The sequence below is a fragment of the Mchenga conophoros genome, linkage group LG14 (genome assembly GCF_057382185.1).
Source record: "Mchenga conophoros isolate Kocher_MC1m ecotype Shallow Benthic linkage group LG14, M_conophoros_male_GT1.1, whole genome shotgun sequence".
Taxonomy (NCBI): Eukaryota; Metazoa; Chordata; class Actinopteri; order Cichliformes; family Cichlidae; genus Mchenga; species Mchenga conophoros.
Window position 1 is genome coordinate 8,191,839 of NC_140539.1, and position 12,589 is coordinate 8,204,427.

At 42.2% G+C, this 12,589-nt stretch overlaps 1 protein-coding gene across 2 annotated transcripts in view; it reads left to right on the forward strand.

Annotated features, from left to right (window-relative positions):
* epha4l (eph receptor A4, like) overlaps nucleotides 1-12,589 on the forward strand; it is a 59,002-nt gene that overhangs the window by 24,267 nt on the left and 22,146 nt on the right. For both annotated transcript variants that reach the window (XM_085245024.1, XM_085245025.1), the window contains exons 4-5: nucleotides 3,010-3,165; nucleotides 11,388-11,723. In XM_085245024.1, coding sequence (XP_085101150.1) covers nucleotides 3,010-3,165; nucleotides 11,388-11,723 — 492 coding nt within the window. The remainder of the gene's footprint in view (nucleotides 1-3,009; nucleotides 3,166-11,387; nucleotides 11,724-12,589) is intronic.

The following is a 12,589-nucleotide window of genomic DNA, read 5'->3' on the forward strand; positions in this document are numbered from 1 at the left end:
AAAAAAAAACTTCATCAACCGTGCACAGTTTGAGGTAGGCTGCTCTTAGACTGTCTTTAGACTTTTAAGAGGCTCAGACCCAAAGGCTGTGAAGCATGGGACTCAATTAACTCTCCCACCAGCTTTTAGGATTCGGGGGTTGGGTGGGGGGCACCTTCTCAAACAGCTGCTTGACCCCGCTCTCAGCTCCGGACACTTTCCTGGTCAGCGCACATGTACAAACCCTGACTTTGTGTTTTGTCGACTGAAGCGGTCACAACCTCTCGAACAAAACCCACAAACCCTAGTGTCCTCCTGTTTCTAATGATGACACCGGGCGCTGAAAGATTCCTTTAGAGACAGGGAGATAAGACAAAGTACCCCCTTACTAATCTCCTCACTTTTTTTTTTTTGCTACTGTGAAGAAAAAGAAATGGAGGCTTCATGCACCCCTGCGGGCTACAGTCAATGAGGCCCTTAGCTTAGTGCTAGCGAGCAAAGCGACAGGGATTTAGAGCTGATTGAGGGAATGGGACTGGGCAAAGAATGGCTCAGCAGGTAGCAGCTAGCTTTGGCTCTGTTAACGCCACGCTATGCTAATCCAGCAGCTAGGGAGGAGAGTCTGCAGGCTAAATAGCCTGACTTTATTGCGCCTCCAAGACAGGGATTTCCCAGTATTTTAGAGGGTTTGTGGATTTCCTCTGCTGTTTGTGTGTGCAAGTGTGTCAGCCGGGTGGCGGAATATGTGTTTTTGTTGGAAGACCCGGCTTCCCTCTTGGTGCGGTGAACGTGGACAGGCTCTGATTTGATTTCTGGTGTGGGTAACTCATGCAAAAGTTTGTTTATTCGACTATATGCAGGTTTTCTTGATGTATTTATGACTGTGGTGTTGAAATCCATATGCCTTTCAAAACGTACTTTGAGATCCGGGTTGTGCGTGAGCTTTTGAAGAAAAGGGGAGATTGCTTTACCCCTGCAGACTGTGAGTGTGTAATTATCTGACTTATATTGGGTATGAGTTTACCCATCTGTCTTCATTGGAGTTCTTTTTTTTAACACCATAACAATATAGACAGACACTCAAGTATTTCATTCTAACAAAACCCAAACCACAGCCCTCTGGCCTCCATACCATTTGTTGACCCACTGCCAAGCACACGGCTGCCTCACTGACTGACAGGTTATTCGGTCCAATCGGTGTTGCGACTGTCTGCGCCGCACCTTTCGGAGAATTGTTCTATTGTCCTCGTCTTTCTGGTTCAGCGCTCAGGGGCTGAAACGTAACCCTGCTAGGTTTCTCCGACCATTACAGAAATGGATAGAGGAAGGAGAAACTCCTTGAAAGACGAGCCCTCCAATCAAACTGTCACTCAAAGGAAAGGCGAGCAATGTCGCCAAAAGTAGGAAAAGTGTCACTTAGGTTACCATTTCAGGCTGTGAGGTGTGTGTCTGTGTGTGTGTTAGGCCCGGGCTCACAGCCTTGTGAGAGTGACAGAGCTCCCGGTGTGCCAAGTGTGGTGGCATTTGTTTGTTAAATGGTCTGAAATGCCATCGGCTCTGGTTTCATTGCAGCTCCACATCTTGCCAACAGAGCATAGCCTAAATTTGTGAGAGAGACAAGAGGTAGTTATTTGATCTTCTCCTTTTTTTTGGTCAGAGGAAATAGCACCCTTTCCTCCAGTTCTGTTGTTTCTGGTAATGGAACGCAGGCTGGTGAGAAAGGTGAAAAGAGAGAAAGCGCTGAAGTAGAAAAACGAAGACAAAGAGAGAGAGGAAGAGGGGGGGACTGGTGAAAGGAACAGGGGCCTCTCTGCAACATGTTGTTCTCTGTTGCTAATTGGGGGGAATTGGTCAAGCCCACACTGCTCTCTTCTTCTCTTCAGGGATAAAATACAGGTAAATTTCAAGTTCAGTCAGTAGGTAATAATCCTTATTACTGAAACTAGTGTTGAGGGACACGCTGGCGAGTCTACTGATTTAGCCTTTGGGAACAAGAGGCGATTTCTATGGGCTTTAAATGTATCCAAGTGATATCTAATAGTCCATTCGTCGTTTATGAATATATATGTAAATCTGACATAATATTTAAAAAGCTACACAGAGAGATGTTGCTGATGCTTTTAAGATTGCATTTCAGCAAATTCAATTCCTTTTTGGCACACACACTAAAAAAAAAGATTCTTCATCCTCAATAAATGTGATGCAATAATTTTGAGTAAATTCCAACTAATATCTAAAATCAAATAATTAATCACTAAGGAAGATGTGCTTGGTGTAGACAAATCAAGGCCATTTCATTTGACTAGATTCCATTAGATGTTAGTTAAAATTTTACACTGTACTTATGTAACAAAATTACATGGAAAAGTGGCACGTAATTAAATTAGTTAAAGTCAGCATTTCATTATTCATCCAAAGCCTTTTCAAGTGTGATCAAAAACTACAAAGTAGCTACACAACCAGAAACCTTCCAGTTCTAAAAATCGTGACCACTGCCTTCAGATTCTCCACATTTGTTTCCAGTTTGCAGAGAGTACAAACCCCAGGCGACTGCATATATTAACTGTGGGTGTTTCTGCTGTGTTCACCCTCTTTGGTTTGGACTAAAATATCTCAGTAACTATTGGATGTCTTGCCATAGCATTTGCTGCAGTGTAATTGGTCCATTGCAGTCCATACAGTGGATAAAGATTTTGTGGATTGTTGTAATAACTTTGGTGTTTCGCTGACTTTTAATCTTAATCTATATAATCAGATCTAAATTTTTGTTCCATACTTTGATTTGTGAGCAAAAACCCTTCAATGACATTCCAATGAATTTTAGCTGCAAATGCTGTGTCGAAGGACAGAAGCATACAGCTAAAACCACCACTAATTTATTAGTGGGCTGCTTGGGAACTACAGCCTCCCAGCTTCTTCCAGAACTTTCCCCTCTAGTACAAAAGCATTTGAGTCATAAACATGTATTTCATATTGTCCAGATTTGCAACCCTAACCCGACTTCCTCTCTGTGTTTTTGCTATCTTTCAGCTTGTAAGATTGGTTACTACCGTGCTCTGGCCACCGATGGCGCCTGTTCCAAGTGTCCTCTTCACAGTTACTCTGTCAGAGAAGGCTCCACCTCCTGTGCCTGCGACAAGGGATACTTCCGCTCCGAAACGGACCCGGCATCCATGCCCTGCACCCGTAAGTACACCCACATGTAGCATAACGATACACAGCACGCAGTTATGTTACCAGTAGGCCGTGACAGGCTGTGGTTTGCAGTGATTTTCTAAACAGCCAAAGATAGCTGTAACCAAACACTGTTTTGGAAAGGAACCCCGACACACACACTGAGATAGACCGCCTCCACCGAAACACGGGCATTGATTCTAAAACATGCATTGCCAGGCCCTCACACCCACACACACATGTACACGTACACGTATACACACACTGACAGATAATCATGCAAATTGTGCAAACATAAAAAAGGCGCATGTTGGTTTAATAGGCGTCTTTTGATCTCAGGTGGTACTTAGTCATCGGTCACAGTGACATAGAACTAATGAGGGTAAAAACCGCTGCATCCCAGATTCAGTCTTCCAGACGGTGAACAGGAATGAAACTGTTTGGGGGAGGTGATGAAAAAGGAAAACAAGGGCAAGACATATGTAAAATAAAGCAATGGGGACCAGGGGGATAAAGGGAAGAAAGCTAGAAGACAGCAATGAATCAAGCTAGAGGAAGGTGTTCAGTGGTAAATTCATCTGTGTGTGTCTTCACTTTCCTCCTTCCGGTTGTATGAGTGAACTGCTAGTGAATCTGGTCCTTCCAAGCCTACCCCACTAACTCACCACGTCTGTGATAACAAATATTGCCAACAATCCTGCTGCCTAATGATACCTCTTGCCTTTTTTTAGACCTCGTTCCCACTCTGAGTCACAGAACTGGGAGTTCATAGTGGCAGAAATGCACACAAACACGGAGAGAACAGGAAAAGCCACATAACACCCGAATCCCTGCACTCCCATCTTACGGGAAAATAATAAGATTGATACATTCGTTTGAGAGCCGTTTGTGTTATGAATGAGTAATTTTAGTGTCATGAAGTAATTTTAACAACGAAAACATCTGTTAAGGTGCTTAGCTCATAGTTGGCTCGCCTTTCTGTCAAGTTCCTGAGGAGTCATCACTCAGCAAATCAGCTCACTGAATCAGAGTGGATGAAGTACCCCCCCCAGCCCTAATTATTTCCCTCTAGCATAGTATCTATACAGGATCCAAAGCAATACACCACTGTGAGCAATTTGTAAAATTGGAAATGTTCGACTTTGCTACAAAGTACTACAGAGTTTACACGTATTTTCCAACTGTTATTAAACATGAAAGTAGGAAAGTATTTACTCAGAGCAGCGAGTACAAAAGCTTTTATGCAGTGGCTGGATGTGTCACATAAAGTGGCAATAGAAAGGAGTGAAATGGGTATTTTATTTGAAGGACAGACAACAATGTAGAGCTTTAACAAAAAACTCCATTAAAGGGGACCTATTATGCATTTCCTCTTTTTCTGAAGTACACGTACTGTTATAATGGTGGATGCTCATTAAACATGACCGAGGTTTCAAATAATCGGCTCGCATGTCGACTTAATTTTTTTTCGTAGTGAGGATAAATTACTTGCAAAAAACATAATAACACCTACAGTGTGTATATACGTTACATGAGAAATTGGCATTAAAAAAAATCGGAATTTTGTTTCTTTTTTTTTTGGCAATGAGCTTGATGCATAAAGGCCTGAGGCAAAATAAATAAATCTTTTAAATCTTGTGCTGTAGGCTGTTTGAGAGCTTGATATTCTAGCAGGAATTCTGCTTGGATGCTTTTCATGCTGCATAAGGACATGTAATGTTTTCAGCAAACAATCTCCACCTGGGCGTTCAGCTTCCTGTAATAGAAATTAAAGTTGAAAACAAGAAGAAGAAAAATAAGTGCAGTGCTGCTGATTATGAATCACTGAAAAAAACAAGATAGTTCAAAAACAAAGAATCTGTGCTGCAAAACATATTTTTGAAAAAAAACAAAAAACAGGATTCCCTGCTGTTTATTCTTTAATACACTTACACCTGATTTGAATTGTTTTTCAATTGCAGTGCAAATATTGATAAATCCCCAAGTATTCATAAATGAAAGTAACAGACTGCTAATCCACCCTCCTGCCTCACTGTTCAGCAACATCTCATATAAACTGGATTACTAGCCGTCTTTTAATGGACGAGCAGGGAGGTCATCCCCATTGTCTCGTTAGTCAGTACGGCATTTCACAACGGCGGCTGCAAGTAACAGCTGTCGAAGCTCATTACTCGACTGATTTTATAGGACCCTGCTTTGTCATTCCAGCTACATTCCTAACTTGGCGGTTAGGAACTGAACATTAGCCCGACTCTCTCAGCGACCTTTGCCCTGCCTCGTCAGCCGGTCAACATTTGATCTTTGAACTCTCACCCTGTCTGTCGACTGCTGTTTTCCTTCCCCGTACATTTCTTTTTTTGTTTTTTGCACATCTCATCCACATGTTAGAGCTCTGTAATTACAGCTGTCACTCTTACATCCCTACTCATCCACATTTTGTTTTCACTCTCTCCCTCTCTCTGTTTCTCTAAAAACCCACTCAGAGTCACGAACAGAGCAGATGAAGAAAAAAAGCCTCTTAAATTCATTTCCCAGTTTGCTTTGCTGAAGGTCAGGCTGGGAACGAGCCAGCATCTCTGGTAATTGGGGAGCATGTCTTTGTGTGTGTGTGCGCGTGTGTGCGCGTGTATGGGTTATTGAAAACACTTTTCCTCTCTCTTAGTTTGCAGTCTAGCAAAGTAACATTATGATTAAAACTGGATGTTGTAGTTTCATCATTTGCACGACTCCAGCTGTATTCTAGCTCTCAGTGCCCGCACCTTTTTCATTGGGATGTTCTTTTGGCCAGCCATTAATGCACGCTGCATGTGAATGGAAACGTTGGTTACTAGTCAGATAGTCATCTTAGGAGATTTTATGTACTATAACTATTTTTTTGAGAATTCTGGGGTTTCATTTTTCTTTCTTTTTTTTGTTCCATCAACCTTGAGCTCTAGTCTTTTTCATAGTTGGGATACAGGTTTTAGCTGTGGTTACTTTTGTTTTCATTTTTAGGAAAGATTTTTATGTTCTCAGCAGGGGTGCAACCAAGGTTTTGCCAGAGGGGGGGCACTGGCCACTACTATGGCCACCCTAATTGCCAGAATTTTCTGGCAATTATTTCATGCTTCAGGCTTTACAGCCGTAAACAAGAATAATTATTTAAGGACTTTATATTACATAATAATATATAGAGATATGTAGCACTCATGCCTTCATAAGTAAATGACAAAAGAGATCAAAGTGACCAAAAAATTGGTTATTTGGACCTCAGTTTCTGTACCACCCCAGTCTATGTAATAGTGTCTAATAGTCTCAGCCTGGCCACCTCTATAGAAATGATCTTGCTCTGCAGCTGGAGCACTGAAATCCATACACGCATACACTTCTTTTTTTTTTTTAATAAAGTAATCAGGTAGAAGATATCACCGAACACAATTTAGTGTACAATATTAAAACTAGGTAAAATACCCATGTGAGTGGGTATAAATACACCCACACACAAAGCAGTAATGAGGACCAGTGACAGACACCCGTGGGAGCTGCTTGCTCTGCTTGTGTTCAGGTTATAAGGAGGGGTTGTTCTCCATTTTGGGGTTTCTGTTGGCCCTTGATGTGTTTTTCAGATTTTTCCCCAGTTTTCTTAGCGGTGGTTTTGTGGAGGAAGGAGGTACGGAGTAAGGAATGAACGCAGACTGTGGAGGACTCAAGGGGGGCATTGAATGAATCCCAGCCGGATGGTAATAGCAGGGTCGTAGCTCTGGCCAATTTAGCCCGGCTCTTTAACTTGGTCCTGCGCTGCACTAGGCTAACAATTACTGATAGAAAGAGACAGACAGACAGAGATAGGGGTGGAGAGGGTGGGAGCTTGCTGTGGGGAAAGATGGAGAATGGGAGTGGAGTAAAAATGAGAAACACAGATTAAGGTGGGGAGGGGGGGGAGTATGGAAGTGAAAGAGCAGCAGGAAATAAAGAAGTAATGCTCTGAGCAAATTGCTAGGCCATAAACGAACAGAAAGGGAGGGAAAAGAAATCACCAACTTTCTTTAGGAGAAACTTTCCAAGTGTCCCCCTGGATACCTCCCATAAGGAGCGTGAATTTTGAGGCCATGTTGAGCTAACGTTGTATGAAGGTTGTGCGAGCATGAGCTCCCGTCTCCCCCTGCCATTCTTTCTCCCAGGATTAATTACCGGGTGTCAGTCACAGCCGACGGCTCTCCCACGCTCCCTTGTTCCCAATGGTGCCTTCTGGGAGAGCGACAGGTACAGGCAAATGTAGTTTGCGTGTGTGTGTGTGTGTTTGCAAGGAAGAATACTGATATGGTATTTAAGATTTAGATTTTATTTTTATTTGTTTATAAAAGCAAAGCTACATAGTGCAGTTGTTAGGTTTGTATTAGCAGAACAAAAAATTCTTTATGGGATGATTATACACATTCTCCTGTCAATGGACATCCTGCCCCCTAAAGACCTTTACACACCAAAAAATTGCTACTTTTCAAAAAATTGAAATTCCAAACTTTTTGGATGCAAGCTTGTTTTATAACGTACACACCAAGAACTGAATTTTTTCGAAACATTTGTCCTACGAAAATGCACTACGAAAAAAATTGAATTGACGTCAAGCAATGATGAGCTGGTACTGATGTTTCTACAAAAGAAAAGGAAAAAAACGATTCTCGCAAGCAGCAGCAGGGAGAATTTTATTGTTTGATCCAGGAGTTGAAACTGTATCCCGACTGCTTTTGTACACATATTGGGAAGTCAGTGGGACAGTTTGAGCTCTTGCTGGCAGAGTTGGGACCACATCTGAGGAGACCGAGTAATCATTTCAGAGAGTCGATTGAACCGGAACAGCGTCTAATTGTGTTATTTTAATATTTGGATATTCAATGCTGTGAGTGCGCTTGTTCCTAAATGCAGTGGTCTGATTGGTCAGATCTGTTTGTTTCATTCAAAAATCTGAAAAATCCAGCTTGGATAGAAAAAGATGAATGCCACAAATTTGTTTAAAAAAGCAAAGCAAATACAAATGAGTTTGGATAATAATATGATCTATATTTCTCAGTTTGTACATTTTTACCAGGGAGCTGATTTTGGGGTTTGAATCATGTTTGATGGATTAGTTCTGTCTAACACCCTTTCATCAGCACAGTATATGTAATTGTTCAATACATACACAAGGGAAAATTTTTCCTTGTGAGTTGTTTTTTTTTTAGCTGTCTCTTATATGAAAAGCTAAAGAAAACTCAGCTAACATAAGGATGTCTAGTTTTATAGATTTGAGGTAATGGAACTGCGTCTGTGTTTCCATAACATTTCAATTATTAATTTAACAGCGTAGCACTGCTGTGCAAATGATCAGCCACCTTTGTCCTGTTACGTTTATGACACCTGAAGTCCAGATAAGAGCCCAGTATCTCAGCTAGTGTGTCAAGAATTGGTGTAAAGGTAGTAGGTGTGAGTTAAACCTAGCTCACTGACAAAGCCGCTATTGTGATAACGCTTTGAGTGGGCACCTTAAATTAGAAATCCCATCTGTAACTTGTTCCCATTGTCTGGGCAGCAGATGTGGGGAATAAGGTGAAAGAGCAAATGAGGAAAAGTGGGCGAGGAGATGAAAAGGCAGGGGCAAAGGATGGTGGATGAGTCCTTTATCATGATTTTTAATGGGAATGTATTAATAGATTTTCATGGAGGGCTACACTTGGTAAGGGGAGGCTGAGCGGTGGTGCTATTAGCGCAGTCCATTCTGCATCCTTTCATCTCAACGCTCATGTACTGGGCAGTTAAACCGATACCTCTCCTTACCAGCCACGCTCATTATTTGCTCTCCCTCCTTGTATCCAACCCTCCAGACCTGCTCCTTACATACTAATCAGGTTTTTTTTCTTTTGCTTTCTGGGTGAACAGACGGTGTTTGTCTTCTCCATCTCCTTCCTCTCAGCCTCTGCCTCCCCTCAGCATTTGCGAATTTACCGCTATCTGCCAGAATAACGCTGGAGTCGTGTCCATACACGCACAGCCAAGCGCCTTCCTAGCGCACAGTTACTCGTCTCCATTAATACGCTGACACTCAGAGCGCGCTTCTTCCTCCTCGGGCGACCATGCGTGCACAGCCCCACACGCGGTCCTCCCTCTGCTGCTCTTGGTGTCTCTGTGAAATCATTCATTGCCATTCTCCTTCTCCAAAAATAACACTGATAATTAATTTCCGTTGTGAAATGATTCGTCTGCGGACTGACTAGCTTTCATATTTCACCCTGCATCGATCCCCTCAGCCAGCTCGCGTGCGCTTCATTAGTCAGAGGGAGAGAGAGAGTGGAGAGCAGTGAGACAGGGAAAACAGAGACATGGGGAGAGAGAAAGTGAGAGTTAAGTCAATTACCGCCGCTTATGTTTGAAAACAACGCAAAAAAACACACTAATTACAACGGAGCTGACATGTAAATTGGGATTGATGTGCCAGGAAGTTTGTCACATAGCTGCAGAGCTGCTTCCATATAAAACTACAGCATGTGGCTTTTTATATCAAAGCAGGGACTAAATAACAGGCTCCAAAGCAAACTTTGTTTAAAGTTATTCACTGACTGCCATAAAGTCCCACTGTTAGCAGTGGGCTCAGGCATCCCACCACTTTCCAGCTGATTCGACAGGAATCTGAAAGAAAGTCTGTTGGCCTATTGGATTTCTGTTAGCATTCTGAATTAACTGAGGTGAAACTGGATCCTCCCATTCTGTAATGGACAGGACATTAAAAGGTAACTCAAGAAGCCTCAGCTCCCAATAAACGGAGAACCCAGTCAATTACAAATTCACAACTTATGCATAGAGAGGATTAATTGCCACAGGTATTCATGAGGATTATGACAACTGTCCAGATCAGCAGTTAATTTCAGACCTTGATGTTTTTTTGCGGTTTGGTGAATATGATGACAGCCTGTTCCTTTAACGTGTTATTTTCACTGAAGTAAAACCTTGCAAGTTAAGGTTCACCTATTGTGCATTGTGTGTATCTTAAATCTGTAGGCTTAGTCTGCCTTATTAACTCAAGTTAATTCATCATGTTTTACCAGTTGACATAATTATTACATAACATAATTAAGTTGTTCCAAGAATTCTTTTTTTGTGTGTCGTGAACATTAGTAGATGGATACTGAACACAGTATTGCCAACTTAGCGACTTTGTCGCTATATTTAGCAAGTTTTCAGACCCCCTTAACAACTTTTTTCTAAAAAGTGACTAGCAACAAATCTGGCTACTTTTTTCTGGTGTTATTGGAGACTTATGACGACTTTTTGACGTGAAAGCACATAGGAGATATTCACCCCTACTAACTACTACCCTACTAGCTAACTCTGCCAGAGGGCCTATTTCATGTCACTTTTGGGTTGGAATTGTGACATAAAAAAAACCCAATAATTGCTAAAAGAAATTTAATTTCTAGTTCTAAATATATTCTAAATGCTTTTAGGATGATTTTTTTTTACTCACTATGTCTCTTTCACAATGTTATTTCTCTCTCCTACAGGGTCTGTTACAATTACACAGGCATGACCAATTATGCAAACTGGGCGATGACGTCATTTAGTGACTTCTAGCAACTTTTAGGACAGCCAATAGCGATTTTACTTACTGAGGAGTTGGCAACACTGGCTGAACAGGCCTGTTAATATGTGTAAAAACAAAAAATGGTTAACGGGAACACTAGCTGAATGTGTTACGTTTAGCTCATTTAACAGTCTTTGAAAAGAGTCAGTAGTGGGGGTGGGGGTTGGGTTTGAAATTGTGTCCATCTTGCAATAAATTGGCAGAAACCCCGCTGCTTTAAACCATACGCTAACCACTGCCGCTTTAGATAGCTTATTAGCATAAGCAACATGAGCACACAGCTAATTAGCTTATAATTACTTAACACATTACTGAAGCTGCTTCTTAAACCTACAGATTGCTGTTTAAATCATTACAAAAATATGTTCTAAACAAAAGCTGGCTAAACTCAAGCTCAATTAAACTGCATATTCCACCACAAAGCACCGCTAACACATGAGTAGCTAACAGCTTAGCAGTTACTGTAAAAGTAACTGACAGAATAAAGGACAGTAAAAGACAGAATCGTGAAAGTGTGGCTGCTTGTATTATGGATTTCTTCTCAATTTCAGTAACCACAAGTCAATGTTATTGCATCTGTGTGCTTTTTTAGCATTTGGCATGCTGCTTTTTACAACGCCAGCTCTCCTCCCTCCCTCTGCAGGCCCTCCGTCGGCACCTGTGCATCTCATCTCCAATGTGAACGAAACCTCCGTAAACCTGGAGTGGAGCCCACCCCGGAGCTCTGGGGGTCGCCAGGACTTGACATACAACGTAGTGTGTAAGCGCTGCGGTTCTGACGGCCGGCGCTGTCAACCCTGCGGAAATGGAATCCACTTCAGCCCACAGCAGCTGAGCCTGAAGGGAACCAGGGTGTCCATCAACGAGCTACAGGCCCACACCAACTACACCTTTGAGGTGTGGGCGGTGAATGGAGTCTCACCTCAGAGCCCAGGGCCTGAGCAGGCCACATCAGTGACCGTCACCACCAACCAGGCCGGTAAGGCGATGGGAGCTGATTCAGCCGATCCTAACATGGTTTCCTGTGACCCCATAATCATCAAACATCTGTTTAATCACTTATTAACATATATTCCAAACCCTCCTTACGCTTGCTTACTTTAGTGAGTTCAGGGGGGTCTTCTGGTTTTGCAGGAGATCACAAAACATAAACTCTCACACTGTGTGAGAGTTTATGTTACCAGAGTGTGCTGGCTCATGTATGATACAGAGCACGGGTTCATTTGACTGAATGCTTGAAAGTACTTTTTGGGGGGCATGTCAAAAACATGTTTATTAAAGTTGTGAATAATTGGGGGGTAGGTTGGGTGATTACTGAGGAGGATGATGATGGATTTTCAGCAGAGGGAAATGATTTTATGCAATATTTCACTGGAGTTTTGCATAATTAGGCATAAGAAGCCAGGGCTGACGATGGGGGCACCGTGCTATATTTAGCACCCAAACTAATGAATTAGATGAGTGGTATTGATCTGGGGAGGATTCATTACAAATTCTGCTGGATTACATGTGCCTGTGTGTGTAATTATTGTCATAGAATACAACCACAGGCTCCCCTTCTGAGCAGGAGAAGAGCCCTCCAGCTTCCATGCTGTATTCAAAGCCTCCCGTTATTTAGTCATTTAGCCATTTTGTGACCAGTTGTTCTGTAAATGGATTTTATGACCCGGGTCTTTTCTCTTCATCCCTCCCGTCTATCCTCCGCTTATAGACGATCATTACCTTGGTCTGCTTTACTGCTCTGCTCTTGGGTGGCAAGCTAAGTGCCTTTTTGTGTCTTCTTTTATCGCTAATTTCCATCCCTGGGAAAAGCGAATATCTTCAATAGGGCTTGGACTGGCAATT